This window comes from Tympanuchus pallidicinctus, unplaced genomic scaffold, assembly GCF_026119805.1.
Source record: "Tympanuchus pallidicinctus isolate F22 unplaced genomic scaffold, pur_lepc_1.0 scaffold3, whole genome shotgun sequence".
NCBI lineage: Eukaryota > Metazoa > Chordata > Aves > Galliformes > Phasianidae > Tympanuchus > Tympanuchus pallidicinctus.
This window is the reverse complement of record NW_026294747.1, coordinates 18,223,627-18,247,578: the sequence shown is the minus strand read 5'-3', so window position 1 is coordinate 18,247,578 and position 23,952 is coordinate 18,223,627. Positions and strand designations below refer to the sequence as shown.

Sequence of the window (23,952 nt, the reverse complement as noted above, 5' to 3'; positions counted from 1 at the left end):
TAGGTCTTTTGTAAAACAATGCCACATGATTTTCTAGTCTGACCTATTTACAGACCGCTGGACTACCCTGAGCTAGATGTCATCTTTGGGGCAAATATGCAGACTTGATGAAGCTTAGATGAGACAAAGAATCTGTTCCAACACTTGTCTTTTAAGTCAAAATTATCATCAACTTTCAATGTCTTTGTGTATATTTTGCTAAGCTAAGGAATTCCTATTATTCACATTTGTTTCCCCATAAAACATTAATTATAAGGGGTAATTGAGTTACTTAACAATGTATTTCTATCTTTTTCTCTTTCTTTCTTTCTTTTTTTTTTTTTTCTGAAACTTCTCTATCCATATCATTTAAGAATGTACCAACACTGTCACCAGTTCTTCACTGGAAGTCAATAATTTTTCCCCAACAATGCTATTTGATGCTCTTTGTGTTGACTGACAGGAAAAAGAGTTCCTCACATTATGCGTACCATTGACTCTACATCAGGTTCATTAAATATAACAAATATTTTGTATGTAATTGCTTTACCAATTAGCCAGTGACACAGCGATGATCTGAACATCACCCTTAATGGTTTGTTATGCTCTCAATCTTCTACTATCTTTACATTTTATCTGGAGGAGTTCATGATTTCTTCAAGATAGTTGGTAAGAAGAATATGCAGTCAAAGACTTATTGTAGAACCCAGTGCAAATGTACATGTGCCGAAAGATGGTTTGCTCATCACATAATATAACTTACTTCAGTAATGACATGGCCATCTAATTAGCAACAACAGTAATTATTTCACTATGGATGGCCTTGTCACAATACATAATTTTTCCCCTCAAATTCTTTACCTGCACGTTTCAAATCCAAGTTCATGAGCTCTTTCAAATTGCTCCAGTGTTGCCAAGGTACTGTTGAGAGCTCTACAGAGCTCAATTGCTTCAGTTCGTGTGAGACTGTAGCGACCATTTTTCTCCACATGAAACACTCCTCCATATCTGCAACTTACATTGAATTCTGTGATTGAAAGAAAAGAGAATTACAAATTATTGGACTTGATGCTTCACTGAGGACCTGAAATTGATTTATTTTCAAGTACAGCTCATTCAGTGCAAGCCAGCAGCAAACAGCAGATATTAATTCATTTAGAAAGAGATTTGGCACTTTAAACTAGATCACTTTCTCCATATTTTTCTTCCTTGGGCTTGGCAACCTTTCAAAAAATGCAAAAGTGCAAGTCCACCAATACAGCATGCTTTATCATCAACAATAATAATGCAGAAGATACAAATATGTTGTGAAAATCTTTGAGACTTTACTGCAAAAAAAAAAAAGAAACTAATATTCTAATGTATTTGAAAATATTTATTCAAAGCAGAATCGTTTAAAGATGAAATTATAGTATAATCAAAACCTTTATGATCATAAGGTTTCTTCTTTATCTCATTGTGACCCTATTAAAGCCATGAAACTGCACTGGGAATCTACCTGATATGAAACCGAAGAGAACTGCACAGACATTCTGAACTAGAACAACATAACACTGTTAAATACTCCCAGAAAAGCAAGCTTTAGGCTCTTCTTATTCTACCAGCAAATAAGAGAAATCTTGGCCATACATAATGTGTGAGGACACATGAACCAACCTCTCGCTCCGTGTTCCTCAGTTTTGACAGCATTTCCCTTCATTTTGAAAGACTTCTGCTTGCTGCACTCTGAACTCACTCTTGAATACAAACATGCTATTGTCAACCCACGTTAGAATTTCAATATATACTGCAGTAAGTTTTTTTAGTAGTAAAAAGTGTATTAGATGAGTTTCAAATAATACTGTGTATGTTTGCACATGGAATTATCTTTAGAAGACAAGCAGTATGAGAATAAAGTAATGAATAAGTTTAAAATAATATTATGGGTGCCATAGCTCTATTGTGCAATTCATTTCCCGGCCTTCACCCTGAATAAGAGGTACATGCAAAGCCTACGGGAGGGGAATGTCTCATTCAAGTCACTACAGACACTGAATGAAAGGCAAAAGGGTTGGAGGCTCTGAGGAGATTACCATCCGCTCCTCTCTGTTGGAAAGATGCTGCCTACACAGTTCAACAGCTGAAGAATGAAAAGACTGTATAATCAAAACTAAGTCTGTGCCTGAGTAAAATGAGAGGAAATATGAACATCTGTTGGTTGTCCTTTTTTTTTTTATTTTAGCAAAAACTGTAAAGAAAGAGTTAAAAATAATAATAACTTCGATATAGAAAACATGGAAAGATCAGGATGCTTCAAAGCAACGTGAAATAACTTTGTTCCTGCCCCACCTTTCCCTCAAGAGAAAAGTGTGGTAGCAACTCCAGACTAGAATGACAACTGCAGAGCATGCTTAATAGGAGTGGCCTGATATTCCTAGCAAAGAGAGGAGCATGAATCACTTATAATTTCAATGGGAATTCCACGTGCAAGAAAAGGGAAAAGGGGTGTCCGCCCCATCTATTTGAAATAGAAGATGCCATACAACAGCTGCTTTCCCAAAATATCTCAAATACACTTCATGCTCTTTTTCATTGACACATTCTATGTGAATAGTCAGCAACCTTCCTAACACCATTTTTGCTTGATGGTCTACCTTTGTCTAAAGCTAAGATGTGAAAGCTAATGATAGTAATCAAGATGCACACATTCTCCCCTTACTTTTGTTCACCGGCAAACTGAGGTTATTGTATCTACAGTGTATCTACTCACTGCTCCTACATATTCACAAGGAGCAAGGAATGCTCCTGTCCACAGGTAACAGGAAACAATCAAGGAGATAAAACAGCAGATTAAATCCAGACTGTGCAGCTTATCGGAAGACAACGACCATGCACAAGATAAGTAGCATCCAGTAGTATTGGTGGCAACTCATCCAAAGGAGCACAATAGCTGTGCATCCAATCTTAAATGTTTTTACTGTAGGTAATAGAATTAATCCTTATCATTACTTGGACTGCATTTCCACAAAAAGGACGTCAGAAATCTCTCTCCCACTCCATTACCACAGAATTATATACACTGAGAAAAGCACTTCATGTGTACAGAATTGATACAGGTTACATTTGTACATTTGATAACATTTATTAATAGTTCTAATGACTTGTAATCCAAAAATACCAAGGCAGCACAAATTATAGTTTTACAAAATTTCTGCAAGTCTAACATGTTTTCTCAAAACGTCTTTTTTGGCACATGTTTTCTTCCGGGGAAAAATAGTTTTATTAAACTTTCTCTGATGACAGCCATGTCACGAGAGGTTTTTAAGGCAAGAATGAAGAGCTGGTACAGAAGGAAGAGAACACAAACAAATGTACTTTTTTTCTCTGGAAGACTTAATATTTCGCAACAAGTCTGAGTTTCCCAGTCTAAGGAGAAGCAAGTAGATTAACATAAAATGACAGCCTCAGCAACAGAAGCCTCAGCACAACATGCTCAAAAGCCGTCAACACAACGTGCCTGTAACTCACAACAAATGTACTCAACAGGCATTTGTGTTGTAGATCCCAACAGATATTTTCTCATGACAGCACAACTAAGAGCTACTCCGTGCAGATGGTTGTGGCCCATGGCTTCAACTATGAGATGGAGCCGCTCTCATTGCTGCCACCTGAGTGACTTTTACTCCAAATATTCCTGATTTGAAACCTGACATTATATGGGAAGTTGTCTAACGAGCAGCTATATTAAGCGTAAATAACTCAGATGGGTCTTCTCTTTACTTTTCCCTTTTTATCTCTCTCTCCCCTGTAGAACAAGACAGGTTGATGTTTCCTAATAAATAAGCATACTCTGTGAAGCTCTAGATCACATTATGTTTTAAGGTCATATCACAAAGATGTATAGTTAGAAGTAACAAATTCAGTGATTTTGGAACTAGGTTTTTTTGGAACATCAACATTTCTTCCAACAACTTCAGTTTCATATCTGAAGAACTTCTGCTATGAAGGCAGATTTCCACATCCCCTTGTTTTGGATTACATTTGAATCCTGCAGCTTATAATAGATTCGCTGAAACATTAAATGAAGTTCACTTCTGTTTAAAGGGAATTTGATTCAGTTGTCACCAAACTTCAGTCTACTCATGGCTTTTAAACATTATAACATAGGTGCTGTTACCACCCAGAGATCCAGTCACTATTGGAATCACTTTTTAAGGCAGTCAGTTCCCTAACCTCCAACTGCTGAGGATAAATAGGCTTATTTACACAAATAAGCTTAATAGAACTACTTGTAGGGTACAGCTCTGCACACGCATGTTTCCTATGGAAATGCTGAGCTTGGCCCAACACTGTACATCCTGCACACCAGGACGCTTCTGGTGAGCACCAGGCGCAGTGCACGTGTTCTGAACATCTGCACTGCAGAAGGACTGAGGCTCCCAGGAAGCCGTATCCATGCAATGCGTGAGATCATATGGCAGGCCAGGAAACACCAGGGACACATGTGGCAATCTCATTTGCAAAACTGGTTTTGAGGCCATTCTCTTAGCTGGCACTTTGCCCTAAAATAATGTTGAGATGAAGAGCTTTGTTCTTATTTTGACTATATCTTCTAAACCTGCTATTAAAAGTGTCTGCAACACTATTGCAGCGCAGACATGTTTTTGAAGCGGTGGGTATGAAAAAAGTGATGCCTACAACTCACATAATGTTTTATAGCCTCAACACATTGTATAAATCCAGTATCTCCTCTGTGAAGGCAATAATTTCCACATTTTAAATATGGCAAACTGCAGATGCAAAGGACACTGACCAGAACTATGCAGTCAGCCAGGGAACCTGGAAATCAAACTCCAGAGTTCTTACATTATGGCTCCACATCGTGTGCCAGACTATTACTGATCCCCTCACTGCATATGAAGTTTCAAAGGAGCTGATTCAGAGTGGACTCAGAGCAGAAACATAACAGGCACCCAAACCTTCCCTACTGCCCCCTCCTATAGGTTGGCAGTCTTTGAGGGCTGACAGGCCATGATTTGTCCATGACACCCACATGATTTGCTGCTGCTGAAAGACAACATTGTTTAATAACATCTCTTAAAAAAGGAAAAAGGACTAAACATGCCTGAATTGTCATGATCATTAATCTCATCCAGACCATGAGACTTGGCTGACTCAACTCAAAGCCATGGAATGCCCTTAAGCTTGCACTGAATTTTATAAAGCATGGAAAACATTAACACAAGTCATTTCTCCCTTCCTTTCCTATGACTTCTGGTGCTCTGCCTCTCTCTCCAGCTCTTCCTTTTTGTTAATATTTTTTTTTTTTTGTCATGAACAGACACTCAGAAAACAGCTGCGAGTTCTTCTTCAGTAAACCCTTTAAAGCTATTACCAATCCTGTATCTAAACCAAACTCAATTACTGATTTTCAGCCCAGATTACTATCCTTGTTCTCCTGAGAATTTGCCAGCTAGACCCCACTGTTGTGATATAACTAGATGAGATAGACTAAAAAGCCTTCTTGTCCCTTCATGAAATTGTGAGTTACACCCCATTTGTTAATACCAGAGACTTGTTAGAAGCTGTCACCATAAGAAGCCAGGTGCAATTCCATTTCCATCCTGGTTCTGCAACCCTTACTCACAGTGAGTAGTGCTGACACATGTAAATTTTTCCCACTATAGTAACTTCTGCAGAAAGATGTTTTATGTACTGTGTGGATGGTTCATGCACTTCTTTCTTCTCTTCATTGCTTTCAGGAGAAAACCTAGTGGTTTCATTCTCAAGGTGGATAATGACTCTCATATATATATATATGTATATATGTACTTAAAGGTATATATATATGAAGGTTTTTTAATCACTGCATAGATTCATCAAAGCAAACAAAGTGGAAGACCTGTGAAAACCTTGTTTCACTTTACAGAAAACCTGTAGAAGAACATCAGCTTGTTAATCATCTTCTTGGTAAAACCGCTGTGTTTATCACTGCATGGCAACAAAAAGGAAACATTAGTATGCTGTTCTCAGGGGGATTTTCCTCTTTGGCTTGTGGTTCAGGATGATTGACTGGTGACCACAATGTGATAAACTGGGTCTGAAAACAGGGACAGAACTAAAGTTGCAGACAGTTTCATTCTCTATTTGCTTATGTGGCTTCTACTCTTAGCTAATAAGAGATTTGTTCTAAGTTTCTTAAGCAGATTTCAGGCTTCAGGCAGATATAAATGGGTAAATGTTTCCTTAGAATCATAGATTATTTAATTGTATAGATTATTTAATCTTGTACTGACACTTTGGAAAAGGATCAACTTGCTTACTACTGTTATCAACACTATTAATGTTAGTGCCTGTTTTAGTGCTGATAAAGAATAAGAGAAAAGTGGCATTTTATAAACATCAAAATCCTTTTAAAAAGAGCTCCTGGTAATTAATTTTCCTCTCTAAGCAAATCTAGAAAATGGATGATAGAACTCTAAGATCTGTATATGAGTCAGAGCTCAGTTTTCGGTTCAGATCTATCTACAGTTAGTGTTTGCTTTTTAAATGCTTATTGGGAAAACTGCTTTATGGTTAAATCATAATGCTGAATACAAAACACATGTGGGATGAGTTCATGAAACACTTCAGAAGCCAAGACATTCTGTCTGCAGAAATACTAAGAAAGCACAACTACTGTAATTGTGACATCTGTGAGAACTTGAATAAACAAAAATATTGTTCAGTGATCACCTAAAACATACATGCTGGCCCAAATGACTTGATTATTTGCTGATTATTCCACCATTTCTTTAGAGTCTATTAGTAAATCCATTCCCTACACCAATTCACAGTCCAGGCAACTGTGAGAGCATGCAGAAGCTTTCACCTTGATGTCAGAAGTTGGACTAAAGCCCAGGTCAGTACTGCTGGAAACCACTGGATAGCTGTTCATTTGGTTATGTAAAATGATTCATTAGTCCCAGCCCCATTCACTAATAGACACGTGTCGACATCGTTAAAACACACCTACACCTGAATCCCTCAGGGCATGATGGGGAAAGGAAAGCTGTACCGGGAAAATCTGACTCTAAACTGGCATGACTACACACTGATGAAAATTTAGAAGTCAAATTTTGCAGAATCCACGTGAGTTAGGCAGGCGTGTTTGTGTGAGGTTGTAGAGCTTTACCATCACAACAAAAAAGTGCCAGGGATCAAGCAACTTGTTTGTCATGTAGCGTGGATGGGTGATGTTTTTATTTTCTCCCACTTGTGATTCTTGTTCTTCTAGTCCCCATTCTCTATAGAAAACAGAGAAAAAAAACTGGAAATAAGCCACCTACATCATATGCAAGGCCTCTCCAAATAATGGCTGCCACAAGGTAAAAGTAATTTACAGATTCCTGGGAGTTGGCAGATGAAACACTTTCCTTGGTATCCTGCCAAGTTGCGAAATTTAAAGTAATTTATAAGAAATATATTTCCAGATACAGTGGTTATAAACCATATCTTCTGTTTTCTATGTATTCCTTGTGGATACTTAAAGCTCAGTGATCCTTGTGGGTCCCTTCCAACTTGAGATATTCTGTGAATCTGTGAAAAGTTTTGTTCTTCAGTTTAAAACTCTCTCATTTTGAAACAATTAGTTTGCATAAACTAAGAGGAAAGAAAAACATTTTCAAAAAATAATTATTTTTTTAAAGTAATTAATTTTAATTTTAAATTAAATTAATTAATTAAAAAAAAAAAAAAAAAAACTTACTGGGTTTCAATATAAGTTGACAGTTTAAGAAACCCAGTCCAACATTTCCTTGTAGAACTAATTTTAATTTCTTATTTTTTATTTCAGTTTGGCATAGGAAATTCATAGAATATCCCCAGTTGGAAGGGACCCATAAGGATCATCAAGTCCACCTCCTGTCTCAGCTGCTCTTCATACACTTTGCACTCCAGACCATTCCTCATCTTCATAGCCCTCCTTTGCATTCCATAACTCATTCAGACTTCAATCAGTGCGATCTAACAGACTTTTCTGAATCTTGAAAATTTTCATGAGAGAAAAAGATCACAGCTGCGTCTCTAACAGATTGCTAATATTCAGAAAGAAAATCTCTGCACAGCTGGCTTTTTAAAGGCAGCAAAGTCCAGGAACACACTTGAAAAGGAATTACCTGCATGCAGTGAGGGTTGTCTGCTGTAAATAGAAACAGCATTTTCTTAATAGCTGGGTGTGGTGACAAGAAAGTGAAGATGTCTCCATAGATTCAGAGCTATAAAATCAGACCTTTCTTTGAAGTTATGCCAAAGCTGTTCCTGCTATGCAGTTATATTTGAGAACGTAGTAATTTTGGCTGAAAAGGCAAATAAGATTGTAGCTTCCTTACGTCTCTGTTAATTGTTAACTATGTAAAAAGCCATGACTTAGCCATGATTACCCTATGAGCCAAGTGGACTCAGGTTACCCTCTGAAATGAAAAGAAAGTACTAAGGAGAGATGTGGCAGGGATATGGACAACAGTATGAAAAGGGTGAGCTGCAGTATTTATTTCCCTACCAGATATTAATAAGTATCCCTCATGTCTCTGCGCTACTTCAGTCAGCGCCCATTCAAAAAAGTATGTAAAACAGAGCTCAAGTTCTTGGCTTCCCTCTAAGTTGTTCTTCCCCCTATATATACCTACAGGCCACCAAAATCATTATCTATTTGATTGCTGATACTTAGAGATCATCAGAATCTTAGTATGATAGTTTCCCTGACTACCAATTTACCTTCATAAAAACGGGGGGGTGGCGGGAGGAGGAGTGGCACTTATCAAACAAAGCATTCAGAATGCAAGTAAGTACAAGAAATATGCTTAGTTCCTCAGCATTTGCTGCAGAGAGAAAGTTTGCTAATGCATCTTCCGAACTTGCTTCATCTCCTTGGCAACAGTTGTTCTGATAAACATCCTGAGTGAGCCTATACAGTGTCATCACTTACGATAAACTTCCTTGCTGCTGACATTAGTATTACTTTCTTTGCAATAGCTTTACCCAGCAGTGGGTTGAAAGCCTTCAAAATCCACTAGAACATGGTACAGCTGTGCAGCACCTCTTTGGAAAAACTGCAGGCAGTGAAATCATAGTCTTGGAATTAGACAGTTATCAGATATGCCCCCCTGCACATGATGAAAACATGATCATCATTGTCATACCAGCAGTGCTCCAGGCTGTACAATAAGCAGTCTAACCCCAAAGACTGAATAACAAGGACTGCAAAGTGAATCAGTTGGGACTGGTTCCACGCAATCCAGGTGAAGAAATGTGCAGGAAACGAAAGCTGGTGATTAATAGTTGGAGTCTGATCTTCATTTTTTTGACTGAAAGCAAATTGTTATGTCATTTGGGACAAAAGCAGGGGAAAAGCTGTTGTGTAAGTGGCTGGTCATAGATTCTCAGCAGATAGATCCCAAGCCTGGAGCTCAAAGCACCTTATATCTATTCCCTGCTCTGTCATTTACCTGCTGGTATAATGCAGATACACCAATTCATCTCTCTTTGCCTCAGTTTGCAACTAACCTCCCTAACAAAGCAATCTGAGATTGACTGATAAAGAACACTGTAAGAGCAAACTATTACCCTGTTATTTTATTGTGTTCTTACAAGTTTTGCAGTCAGCCTCCATCTAAGCTTTGAGAAGTCATGGGAAGCCTGATTAAAGTTTTGTGGTTACTTAGATAAAAGATTCATACAAAATCAGATATAAGATCAACAACTCCAAGTAAGTGATAGATTTTAAATTCCACCAACTTGCAGCATGCTAGCGAATAAAAATAGCAGGTGAGAGTTGAGGCTGTTTTTCACCTAACATTTAAAACTCTGATTTCTTGGTAAATATTTTCTGAACTTAAAGAAAAAAATCCCCCATGAAAACCTCTAGTAAACATTCACAGAATTTTTACAAGTTCATTACAGAAAAACAATCAATGATCAAAACTGAAAAGAAGAAAAAAAGACATTGAATGAAAAAAGTAGATTATCACTGCCTTGAACAAGGCCCCTGTAAAAAAACAGCTATAGGAACATCAAAAATCTTTTTAAAAGCTCTGAAAGCTAGACAGCTAATGTAAAGATAATATAAGCCTGGTAGACACAAAAAGAACAAGAAAGGAACAAGGCTTCTTAGAATATGCCTTACATACTAACATGTCAAAGGACAAACAGGAGTCCTTGTCAGTCCTTATTCAGCATTCAGCTTCCTCACAATGCAGACAAACTCATGCACAGTTTCTTTCACATCCCCACTCAAAACATCTGGAAAAAGCTAGAAAAAAAACAATTTTTTTTTTAAAAGAAGTTTCTTGTATGAATTCGCAAGGAAGTACCTTGCAAAATAATAGCACAATTTTAAACAATTAATGAGGGTGCCTAATTCTTAACTGTATATTGATTGAAATATTATCCAGTAATCCATTCAACCTGACCAAGACCTCACTGATGACTCAAAGTGGAGCACTGAAATCTTCAGTGTAACAGATATTTTAATGACTCATAGTAGATTCAGCTTTCTCAGATTAAAAATATAGATGCAACTTTTGTACACAGCTTTGAAGTTAGAAACGTGTGTAAAACACTACTACTGAATGCTTGTGATTTTCACCAAAAAAAAAAAAAAAAGGCTAATGACATATGGTATCATCTGCATTCCCAAGGCCTGCAGAATATGCAGGAGTTAAAAGCACTGATACTTGTGTTTCTTTGAACAATCACTGCCCTAACAAACAATTGGATGAATCTATGACCAGCCACTTACACAACCCAATTAGATGCTGAATGATAATTAAATCACGAACAAAACTTGAAGAAAGCTATTTATTTGAAACAACGTTTGGCAAAAACTTCTAACTTTATGAGTACGTTGATCCCAGTGTGAGTCTCACTGTAAAAACACAAGAGGCACCAGGCCACGAGTACAACTTCAACAGAGGGATGGCAACCAGAGCACTTTTAGGATCATTGCAAAGTATTCTACAAAGTACTGAAAAAAAATCAGACTCATGAAATGATTATTTCATACGCATTTCCTGAAAATGGTGAAATTTAACTCCAGAAGAATTAGGACAGACAGTGAAAAAGCCCAAGATTTTCATCGGCAGAAAGATTTGGTTTGTGATCTGCAGTATATATTCAAACAAAAAGTCAGCTTTGAAAATGATCACTTTCTATAACTACGTGCAATGATTAACACAATCGTCTTAATCAAATCCCATCTGGAGTCCATGCAAGTCAACGGAAAAGTTAAAGTCACTTAAATCAGTACAATCTCCTTGCAATGGAAGAATACAGTGTCACACCCGCTCTTCCCTCTATTTTTCCAATACCTCAGAGGCTGGGATCACAAACCCTGTAACAAAAATGCCTAGGCCAGCAGGCAGCTTCTACTGGAACTTTTGGTGGCACAATATTTCCATTTGCTGGATGCCACACGACTCCACCCATCTGCACAGCAGTTTCAAAAATCTTGAGATTTCTACCAAAAATATCAACTAGCAAGAAATCTTCATAAGATACATACAGGTTGTTTGTATATCAAGTTAGATGTTCAGCTCCATTTCTTAAATAATCCTTACAGTTCTAGTCTTGAATCTTTTAAGAAACATTTTAGGAAAATGTTATTCTTATTGTTTGCAATTATCATTATTGCAAATATAGGGAAAATTGCAAAATGCCTCATATATCTGTCCTACTTTATTGCTGTCCCCAGATATTTTTCACAGGAGTAAAGATTCACGTGCATGAGGGAAGAATGGGAAAGAAGTGCAGGCAGTGTGAACTCGGTATTTTGTGAATTCCAGTACTACACTAAATCCTACATGTGTTTAGGTATGAACATTTCTGTTTGAAGACAATAATCCTCAAGAAGTGGATTTGAGTCTTCCTGAAGTGAATCCAGCGATTTTGCTGTGGTGCTCACAGATCCTCATAATCTTCTATTTTAAGGAAATATATGTGGATTTTATGAAAAGATTCAAAATTATGTCAACATTTCAATAGCAAATGATGAAGTGACAGAACTCAGTTCATGTGCTGTAATTTTCCCGAGACTGGAAAGTATTAAGAAGTCAGATTCACTCTGAGCAAAAGTCAATTCAAATAGCAAATCAGACATAAGTCTTCATCATAAGTAGAAAAGCCTAAATAGGTATTTTTGGAAGAAAAATGATTACATTCTAGAACAAAAAAAAAGTCAAATACATTAGACAAAGTAAATAACAGATCTGGTGTGATTCCCCTTCATGATGAGTAGGTACAAAAGTACAAGCTGAATTGAGACCAAAAAGTTTACAGCAGACATGAAAAAGAAAGGAAACCAGTAAAGGACACTGAGAACAGAAGTGTGAAGATGTCATCACATACTAAGAAAAACGAGAAGCAAGAAGTTCTTTACACAAAGTAGAGATAGCTCTTAGAAACAGCAGAAGTAGCTGATGCAGGGTGGGAACACTTTTTAGGATGATCTACTATCAGCCATTGTATGTAGAGTCTCTAAGAGTCCTGAGCAATCTGAAAGTGTCTTAGGCACATCATACAACCCACTTCTGAAATTCTGCTAATTCATCTGACTCTTAACACTATTTATTCTGAAAGAATGGGAGATACTGGGTGCTTAGCAATCCACTTGAGATATTGATCCAGTAAATAAAAAGGCAAAAGATAGACTTACACAGGACATGAACATGTTGCTATAGCTATGATTGTGGATACATTCGTATGAAATCAGGGTGAGTCAGGTGTTAATAAAAGGTGTTAATATAATTGTCTTGCAATTGCTGCATTCTGAATTTCCTGTGAGTCAACAGCAATAAGATTGTAACTTGTACTGATAAAGTGATATGGCCAGAGCACCGAGTATGAGCAACAAAGTCAGTAAAGTGTCTGATAGGGTCAATAATCTCAGTGCAGGTCTGCAAACAATGGCTTATAAAGCACTGCACAAATTAGGAAAATACTTATCTCTTGCTCATAATGAAACACACACAGGAATATTTTCTCACATGTATTGTCCACATGTGGTAAGGGCTGCGTAGCCAGGTGCAGACTACCAAGCAGCCAGTAACTAAGAAGTTTCCTATTTTAAGATGCCAGCTTTCTAGAAATGCTCCAGTTCTCTCTACGCTTGTAAATTTCTGTAAGTGGAAGAATTTTACTCGAGGACTTTTCTCTTCTGAGTATTAAAAAATGCTTATTTCAGCTGAAATAATCTTGTATACAAAATCACAGCTGCTTTCTCAAATACACACTAAAAAAAAAAAAAAAAAAAAAGCACTTATCTTGCGGATGGAGCACCATGCTGAGGCTTAGGAGAAAATTTTCTGTTTCCAGCTACATTGCTGGGTAAGTTATTTTGCTTTCTCTCCGTTTCCCCACACATAAGGTGGGGGCAACATCACTAACTTCCAAAGTACTACAAAAAAGGTTAGTTTTTCTTGTCTACAATGAGCATAAGTGTCAATTCACTTGGCACTCACTACCTAAGGTCTTTTATTCATTAAATGACAATATACTCAGATATCAGTTTCTATGGTGACTTAAACACATTCACTCCTGATTCCAACTATGCTATTTATGTTGACAAAATGCATCAGATGAGACAGCTGATCTCTCCAGACCAAATGTTGTAACATTTACACGAACTCCATGTTATGCAGGAAAGAGAATGACTACAGAACTAAGTTTCATCAGAGACATCTCCTATTTCTGAAGTAATATATTGAGAAAGTGTAAACATTTGAGTTCTCTTTAAGAAAAACCCAAGTTCTTCTTTTGCAGTACCAGAGAGAATCCAGCAAGCGACAAATGAAAGAGAACATTTCAGACGTGTTCATGTCCAATTCAAATGTTTAAAGTAATATAGCATGCGTTCAGAAGAGAGCACTGCATTTTGATGACGCAGTTCCGTAACAATAGATTTTATCAGCACTTTTATAGGTTGTTAATATATATAGCCCCTGTTGAGCTCAAGACTTTCAATGCTGTGACTATTTTTTATCTCTTGTGACAACACAGAAGCAACAGAAGTAAGCTTGTCCGTATTTTGTTTTGAAGGGTAACCAAGTCAAGTAGAAAGTTTTTTGAACTTTTCCTCTTTTGCTCAGCAAAGGAAGGTCACTAAGAAATCCATTCATTTGCAAATGTGAAATTTCAGATAAAAATGCCATTGATCTTTAAAGGCACCGTTGTACCAGTTTTGCATTGCTCTGCAGACAATATATTTTTTACTCTTGTCTAATTTATCATTACTGGATTGCACTGGCACATATACATGTAACAGGTTTTCTTAGGAAATATGAAACAACTTAAGAAAAAAAACACCTCCAACTCCAGAATCATGAACTACTTGTCATATGAACTGCTTAGACAAAAATATCCTCTCAGCAAAGAGTTAATAGAAAATACATTTGGATGCAGTCATTGATCTAAATAGTATCTAAATCCCAGGACGTGCCTTCTCATGGAGAACTGGATGATCATGCTTTTCTCCAATTCTCAGAAACCCATACAGACAGAAAATGCTATCTAATCCTCATGCCCAAACATAACAGCGCTGGTCTTAGCCTTCTACTTTGCTCTGCTTCTCTGTCTTAAAAGCCAGTTAATGCTGAGCTATGTTCAGGATGAACACCAGCTGCATCATTACTAGATAATGTGTGAGACTTGGCAGGCCAAGGAGAGGTGGAGAACATAAAGCTGAACTACCCAGACCACTTGCCATCCAACAAGCAGCCAGGAAATACAGCCGTAAGAAAAAGAATGAATAGGACTGATCTAATGGAAATATCAGGAGATACAAAAGTCATATGCATCCTGAGAAAAGCTCTGCAACCTTTTACACCAGAGCAGTGAGCAAATGAATTCAGGCTTTTCTGAGGCAAGCCACAAAAGCAGGACAGAAACTTCTCTCTAGTTAGTCATCGTGGGAAGTTGCCTCACGTACTCACAGTGCCTGCCTGTTGCAGCTATACACACAAGGACTGGGAATTTGACAGCTGCCTGTCTATAACTTTAGCCACGTCCATTCAGATATCAATGGAAAGCAAGTACCAATTCTCTGTATCTATAAAAAGAATTTGTTATATTCTGGGAAAGTGGAGTTTTAGTAGTGCTCAATGCGACACTTCTAGCGAAGCATTTTTATTTTCTGCGCTAGAAGAGTTCTGTGCTTTTTCTCCTCTCAAGAAGGCAGTGATTTTTGCCACTCCAAAATAAGAGTGACATTTCATTAACATCACTCTTTGGAAGTCAGTGGATTCTCTGCCTTGTTAGCCTCACATTAATCCCGAGGATAGCAAGTCAGACTTGCCAGCAGAGAAGGCTGAAATGAAATAAAAAAAGGGTGAAGAAGAGAATTTTCATATTCCTTGAGCTTTTGCTGAGGCCTGCCTCCTGAATGAGATTGGTCTCCACATTCCCTTTTGCCTGAGAATGACCTTGCTGCTGAGCAGCAGTTTTTTTACTGTATTAAATAGATTTATTCCTTTATCACAGACTGATAAGAGTCCAAGTTTATTGGACTGCTTCAGCCAAATGCCACAGAGAGATGGATTAATGGGGAAGATGGGAAATAGGTAGAAGCTGTTCTTCAACAGACAGTGTGTGAATCTAAAAGATACACTTGGCTACCAACTGGATACACACTGTTGCTGCATAGGGATACTCAAATTCTCCAAATCCATAGCCTTTTGGTTATGTGATATTCTGGCATGGCAGCCAAATGGCCCACCTACAAGGTGGTCAAGGGCACTAGGTCTGCTCCTGGGTCTTCCCCTGTCTTGCTGAGTCATTTTGTGACTCTTGACACTCAGCTTTCCCAGAGTATCAAGCCTTTGTGCAAAACAGTCCTATGATATCAAGAAAAGAAATGGTAGTTATCATTACAAAGTTTCTGCCTCAAACAGGAAAGAAACATTAATAGATTTAATACATCATCCTTCTGTTAATTATTAAATCAATTTTAAAGTTCTTGAATCTAAATAAGTGTTCAGTTTGACAGCAGGACAAAAGATTTAGATAAGTTCTCATTTGCCAAACGGCTTCAAACATCCCTTATCAGGGAAGTATCAGTCCTGAAAAGAAACTTTTAAAGAAAATGAAATATTGTGTAGGCTGTGTTCTAACAGGAAGCAAATGTTATTGCAGTGAAAATAGCTGCCAGTTTCCAGTGTGTGTATGGATAACATACACACAAGGAAATAGGACAGAACCATCAGAGTGATGGAGAAATTTTATCTGATTTTAATAAGACTGCTTCTGGAGAAATTGGTTTGAACATCGAATAAATATTATTTAATTTCTATGTTTTAAATGTTCCTACATGCCAAACTTACGTGTAAGCAATAAGGAACAGAGGAGTATATTTATAAATCTGGAGGTTCACTAACAAAAGAGGCATTTTCTCTACACTTACATGGCTGAAAACAATGGAAAAGGGAAAAGGTGTGAATGGAGGACACCTAATCAGGAAGGACAAGGAAGAACAGGGAAGCCAGTGAAAGCAAACCATGAAATGAGTTCAAGCTTCACCCTCGGTTTCTTCATTACTAATGAATCATGTTTCTTTATAATGGGCAAAACTACTTTCCCTTGAAGCTCTGCAGTTAACCACTCCACAGTCCCTGCATAGGAGCTCCACTGGTACTCTTGGATGGAGGCAGGAGGCCTGGCTGCCTCTGCACAGCCAAACCACACCACCGCCTTCACCTCCACGTTCCTCCACAACACAGAGGAGCAGCTGCCTGGCTTCCTTGGCCTGCCTTGAGCGGGCACATGTGCTCTGCCTGCTCTTTGAACAGGCTCAAGTTGCATGGCAGAGGTAGGTGTGATACAGTCCCAGGCTGCTGCACTCGCCCAGCAGCAAGACACATTCTCTCAGAGCAGCTGCCAGTTTGCTGGCAGGGCAGCCCCTGAGCTGGCTGGAGGCCTGTGTGCTGCCTGACCCGGCTCACTTGCTCTGCCCAGGGGTGCTGGCTGGGCACCGACCACGCTTCTGCATGGGAATGCTGCAGGGAGCTGCTCATCACCTCTGCCCACACATACCACACCCTGCTGCTTTACAGACACCTAACCATTAACAAAAATAACAATAAAAAAGCCCCCTAGGGAAATATACTTCTGAGAACCCGTTTCACCATGAGCCTTGCTAACTCGCTGTCCCTGGGAGACAACTATAATCAAGCAAAGCTACAGAACAACAGATTTTTCGGTGTTACATGTTATGTCAAGGACAGCTTTCTTACTTACAAAAGCAGGTATCTACTAAAATAGACACTGTCTGCCTAGCTGATGATCAGTGGTTCAAACCCTCTCCCTTACCAGCTGCCTGCCTGTGTCTGGCACTCTCTTTTGCAGCCATCTCACGTTGCTGTTGGGACAGGATCATTAGCAAAGACAGCAACGGAAGTTTTACCACAGCTGCAGCATGTCTGAGGTTGCTTCATTTTTTTTTTTTTCCTTTTGTGTCAACACATAGCACAGTCTGTTAGAGCTTCCAGCCACTGAATCGTGTCCAGTCACTACTAGAAGAAAAAAAAAAAAAAAAAAAAAAAAAGCAAAGCAATGTATTTTTCAAACTGTGTAAATACAGGTCTCTGATTTTTACTTCGAATCGGTGTTGTTTCTGGAGTCTACCTGCTGGTAATTACTAAAGTTTGATTATTCAATTTATTTCCGTTTTCTTTCTTTTTCTTCCTTTTTTTTTTTCCCCCAATGAGAATTGAAGGTTATTGTTCTGAAGTAAGATTGCTGCACTATAAAACACAGCCAGTGTTGTCTTATACAGGAACTGGAAAGTCCCAAATCCAGTGCATACAAAAGGGAATTCAATTACATGTTTAATTGTATGCACAGACTCCAAAAATGACAGCAGGTTTCTTTAGGCAGCAAACAGTTGCAGAGGCTTGAACTTTAAGTTGCAATTAGCTGAACTTTCCGTCTGACTGAGAGGATTCTCTGAGGAAAACCCCTCTTTCCTCTGCTGGCTGCTGTTGCACATCACTGCCTGCAGATTCATTCATGCATCACCGGGCTTCTGCACTGTGCCTTGGGTGGGGTGGGCCCCAGAGAGGGATGAAAATCACCGCCAGCTGCTGCTGATACTACTGCTAATGCCGCCGTGGAGAGCCCTGTGATTTCACGGGAAGGAAGCTGATAAACATGCAGGGCTGAAACAATTTTCTCTGCCACCCCTATTAACAGCAGCCACAATGGTCACTGACAATTACAGTGTCTGATGGCTGTAAGCCTGGCTTTGAAATGACTATTACCTCTCTTGGAGTGACAGACAACAGTGCTCCTGAATTTCTGGCACCATCTGGAAAAAGGCAGAGGCTGCTCCAAAGTGTCTCTCCCTTCCAGCTGCCAATAGACCACAGAGAATGGTCCAAGCCACCAGATACACCACTAAAAGTAGGCTGTAGGAGTGGGTTTTACTCAGTACCAACCACAACACGTTTAGCAGAGAGGTACAGGTGACAATCCCAACCTTAGTCTTGCTTCTCTCACTTTGTTCACTTTCCACTTGAAGTCTGAAATTCTGTAGTCTAAAAATTCAATTCAGAGCCAAAACCCCAAATTTGATTAATACATGCTCTTGGTTATCATTTGATGCTTATATACAGTATTTTGAACAGCATCACTTACTCCAGTACACTATTGTATTCTTTTCAGAGAAGGCAAGTTGGTCCTGGCCATTTCACCATTATTCTCTCTGTGAGCTAGCCATATACATTCAGACTTAGTCCTGGGAAAACAATTTCAGAGAACAGTTCTCTTGCATGGGATTCTCTTTCGAAGAAACATCAATGTTTTTGAAAATTGCCTTACTCTATCCTAGCACAGGCTCGTTAGTATCAGAACAGAAATACAGAGCAAGAAGATGAGAAAGCCAGTGTGGAAGCTTTGTTACATCGTCTCTGGAATTTCCCCAAAGTTCTTGGGCACAGTTTTCCTCTCTTTATCAGTTTTTCCCCTGCTTTCTCTATGACATATTTCGCTACGAGTCAACTGCACTCAGAACTAAAATTACCCTTTTCTCAAAGCAAAAACACAGTTACCACAGGACTTCTACTCCATCTTCTTACCCAGGAGCACGATCACCAACATCCAAACTGTCCTTTTAAGGCATTTATCCAATCTCTTTATGTAATCACTTATTAGAAAAAATATCTCTTAGCAACCTATTTTCAAACCTAATTATCATTGCTTTTTAGCTGTTCCCTCTGAATACCACCTTTTCTTTGGCAAGAGCATTGTCATTTTTTAATCGATTCTCCTTTTCTTTTTAATTAACACATATCTCACAGATTTCAACTCTATATTTTCCTCTGCCATATGAAAAGTACAGATTTTACTTATTCTAACTTTTCACGCATCTATATACTCCATTCCTATTATAGGTTAACTTGATGGCTACTGCAATCTTGATTTATTACTAATTTCTTATTTTTCCCTACAGCTTACAGTTGGTTTCTAAATTAGTGGAAATCTTTGCAGAGGTTTACACTAGTTTCCTGCCTAGATACTTTTCAGATTTCTTCTCTAAGTTAAAATTCTTCAAGGGTTATGATATCTCTATAACCAATTTTAGTTTATTCACAAATCCATTGTGCTCCTGACCATGCAACCAAATATCACTTTGAGATCCTCATCATTTTTCCTCACTGTATTTTTTTCTGTTTTTTTTCCACAGTCTTTCATTTGAAATGCTTTTGCTGCTGTCCATTAATAAAACCAATTTTTTTTACTCCTTTTTTTTTACTTCTTTTCTACAATATCAAGTATTTTAGCAGCAATGAGCTCATGCTTTACTCTACTGTTTATACTTGTCTATCAGCAGCTGAGGACATCTCATGCTGCTAGCACATTCTTGCTGCAGTCGAACCTCCTGCATGTTTAGGTACTAGATAAATTACCACAGTATTTGTACAGCCTTCAAGTACAGGCCTTCCTTGGCCTATGAAAGGCATGGGAACAGTTCTGGAAAGAAAGACACGCCAGATATGGGAGAACGTTTCATTTAATCTTGGCTTGAGCTACCAGTGGTTTTAAAAGCATTTAGTTAAAGAAGTTCTCCTCACTTGTAGGATGCTATCTTCTCTCATTAAGCCTTTCTGTTCCTGTTTTCAAGGTAATGGCTCTGCGTTGTGGTGAACACCGAGAACTAAAGAAGCAACAAATATTTCTCCAAAGATAGCAAGACAATCTTCTGCCATGGATTGTTGGCTCTTTATGTGAGAGCAGTTCAAGGGCAGACATATAACCTTTCCATTAACAAAAAAAATGATGGAAGTCAAAGCGAACTTCATTCAAGTTTCTTGGCAACTTGGGAGAATAGCCAACACACACACAAGTGAATAAAAAGCACAAAGTGCAAATAGCTTATTTAATCTACTTCATTTGCAGATTACTGTGACACATGTAAGCTAAAAGGCTTCCTCTGTGATTGACTGATAACTTGAGGAGCCCTTTCTCAGAGCCCTATCCTGCAGCTCTGGCACATCTTGGGTGCCAACAGAGAATCCCTCCCTCCACTGGTAGACTCATTCTCTCCCTTTGCACTTCATCTTTGCTCCTACTTTTGTTTCAGCTTCTTCCAGTTTAGGGGTCAAAATTCTACAATTCACTTCTTGTTAATCAAGGAAAACCATGAGAGAAATGCTTTTACGAATATACCATGTCCACAGGGGAAAATCTCCCCTCAGAGCTATCATTAACCAATCTGTCTGCAGCTAAACTCTCCTGGCCTATGAAATGTGGCTCAAACTCATCGGACAAGAGAAATCATCTCAATACCACAAGTACCCCTCCCTCACATAGCAGTGACAGAATGGTCACAACAGCACTGAACTCAGGATGAATCAGATTTTCTATATCTCATCTTTCCTTTAGCAGTCACATTAACAGTAAGCTCAGGCTGTTTCCATTTTTGCCACATTCAGTACTAACAGTGTAATCAACAGCTATGACCAGTATCCTGTGATGCACAGCGAAGTCATTGGTTTAAAAAAAGAAAATAAAACTACCATTAACTGCCGTTTTGAAGTCATTACTGACTACAAAGTCATGCTGGAATGCACTGCATACCAACTAAAATATATTGTAGCTATAATCTAATACCTTGCTAAGCCATTAAAGAAACTTCCCCGTGGGGCATACATGCAGTCTGACATACTTTTTGCAACTACGCTGAAGAGTAGATGGTGAGCTTTTCTTCCATGCCTCACCGCAAAATTGCATGACTCCCCAAACCAGTACAGACCCCACTTTTTTAGGACGCTCCTGGCAGCTCATAAAAGGAGAAATCAGTTGAGCAGGTGGGTAACCAAAACACTGTAATTCTCATACAGCAAACAGACTCGGAGTAAGCCAAAGTCTTGTCTTGGATATTCCTCTCACGCAGTACTCCTGCCCTTTCTCTATAGACTGCATCTCTATACCTGATTGTAACAAGCACACTTTGGAACAGTGGGCAGACAATTCATAGGCAGGAGAGCAGGGAAGGTTCTCCTGCTATCCCAGATGTGCCGGGAACTGTTCACTCCGACACACCCATTCACAGCCCGACAGCACTGCCACCATTACAGAAGTATTCACTGCTGCTCAAACAAATGATATATATATGTATCATACGCACAAACACAGCCCTTGGGTGACAATGGCAATGAAAAATGTACTTTGTTAGATTTCTGGAACTGATGAGTGGAAAAAATAATGTAGAAGGATAATTGTTGCCCTGACCACAGAGTGCCTCAAGGCAGTTTCTGTCACAGTGAGAGTCTGTTAAAAGCATGGCTATTTTCCTTGGACACTGCTGAGCCTGCACCACATCAAATTTCTAGAGCATTTTGCTGTTTTGGACCACAGCTATTATTTCTTTCTCCATATGAACAATTATAAATACAAATATGAGAAGCAGACAACCAAGCCACAGAAAGCTGATTGACACACAATCAATTTTGTGGGCACTCCTGACGCCCTTTGTTTCAAACTCTCACCAGTCAGCCCCAAAGAAAACTTAAGAAGTCAGAAACAGGCATGCTCGGCAGAAAAGCTCTGCAAATTTCAATCACACTAATCACTGCAGTTGTGTTTCTGTTTTCCAGGCTGTGTCCAAACTCAGACTGCATTAGCTGTTAGTTAAATCCCTTCAGCTCAGGAATACAGTTGCTGTATGCTGAGGGGGGTTCCCTCACCCCAGCCTCCAAGAGTGCTGGGAGAGCAAACCAAGGGTGTAATGTTGTTGAACGCAGATTTACCAGAACTATTCCAGATTCCCAAGCATACTTCTGCTCTTAATTTAAACGTTAATGCTCTACAACTCCCTTTTTATGGATCTGGAATTGTCATTTACAAGCAATACACCAGCTTTCCCTGGTTGCACAGAACAGCACAGCCCAGATTACAATTCAAAAACATCTCCAGTAAGTCCTGCAAGTAACAGTTTATACAAAGACAAATGCAAGAAAGCTGTTAGCTATACAGTAGCAGAACTGTTGCTGTCTAAAGCATGAATTTATCAGCAATCATAAAAAGTTTCATTCATAAAAAAACTTACGTGTCTCTGTTAGACAAAGCTTCAGCAAGCATAATCCAAAAGTTGCCCATAAGTAGAAGTTGGCCATTGTTTCCTCAGAACTGCTTTGCAAAAAAACAGAGATCCTCGCAAGCTGCAGAAGGAAGAAAAGCCCCAGCGCCTGTTAAGCCTGCAGTCAATGAGTCTGAAGTTTGCTGCACTTTTTATTCTGATTCAAAGGAACTGAAGTAATGACATAACTGGGAGGGGGAGCTCCATCAAAAGTCACACCCCATATTGCAACAAAAGTTACGGAGCAGGGCAGGGGGGGCCACGGGGGGGCTGTGAGTTCTGACTAAGCAGACACACGAGTTTTAAAGAGGCGCTAAGCCTTTTCTTACACAAGTACAGGCAAAAGTTGTAGCTGTTGTGCTTGCAGAAAAATGTGTGTAATTTCTTATGAGGTAGCTCAGGAAGGCACTGACTGTTGTAAGCTCCCCCTCCTGCCTTTTACAATCTTATTAATGTAAACTAAGCAAACTTAAAGCAATACAGCTTTAAGAACCCAGCTAAACACCTACAACTGCCTGGATGTTTCTCCAAAATATTTTCGCTAATTTTGTCCCATCTCATCATACTCTCACTCTGCAGTAAAATTTAGGGCAAGCAAAAATACCTGCTCTGCCACGGGCTCTCCTGAGATGCTCCTGCTCACAGCCGGAGGATATCCCCACACAGCAAGTAAGTCGAGGCGGCTCCGTCGCCTGCAGCCCGTTCCACCCTGTGCTCCAACAGCAGGTAGGTAACTACTCAGTGCCAGGACAGAGGACCAAGGTCAGTGCTTTATTGTATTGATGGTACAACATAGGGAAGGAGTCCTATTTCCAATTAACAAGGCAGAGGAACAGGACGAGAGCACGTAGCAGTCTTTGGCATGCAGTGGAAGTCATGCTTCCCAAGGGAGACACAGAGTGTGTGGGGCTCTTTGGGACTCCACAGTTAGCAAAAGACACCACATGAAATCCTTGGTGAAAACCTCAAAGCTCCTGCAGATAAGAGAGAGACATGTCTATTGCACACCCTGGTGATCTCACAGTGTCTCTCCTCAGCAGTCATGAGGTGCTTTGTGGGGTGGCACTTGGGGCTGCGAGGGCTCACCCAGCCGGGCACATCCCACCTATAGAAGCCGACAGGGCAGGCAGATGGTACTTCCCCAGTTTCAGTTTCACTCAGCAAATTCAAAGTGAAAAGTTCTGTATCAGATTACCATGGTGTCGATGCTCCTGCTGTAAATAATTTTCTCATTAGTTTTTAATCTCATCTAACACCAAACAGTGGAAAAATACAGACAGGTCTTTCCAGGCACGGGCACAAGAACTTCATACTTTGCCTTTCCTTTGACTTTTGACTTAAAGATGGCTGGCATCCCTTCCTCCGTCAGCTGGCTCCTGAGCAACAGGTTC

The 23,952-nt window shown here is 39.2% G+C and overlaps 1 protein-coding gene across 5 annotated transcripts in view; it reads right to left on the bottom strand.

Moving 5' to 3' along the window:
* The window catches only part of CD44 (CD44 molecule (Indian blood group)), a 56,325-nt gene extending 33,552 nt beyond the window's left edge, over nucleotides 1-22,773 (bottom strand). For 2 of the 5 annotated variants that reach the window (XM_052695233.1, XM_052695234.1), the window contains exons 1-2: nucleotides 22,532-22,758; nucleotides 841-1,006 (exon numbers count right to left, since the gene is read on the bottom strand). In XM_052695233.1, coding sequence (XP_052551193.1) covers nucleotides 841-1,006; nucleotides 22,532-22,598 — 233 coding nt within the window. In that variant the 5' untranslated portion in view covers nucleotides 22,599-22,758. Of the gene's footprint in view, nucleotides 1-840; nucleotides 1,007-22,531 lie in introns of all 5 variants that reach the window. The other 3 variants (XM_052695238.1, XM_052695236.1, XM_052695237.1) reach the window with 3 other exon arrangements.
* Between the last annotated feature and the right edge of the window lie 1,179 nt (nucleotides 22,774-23,952).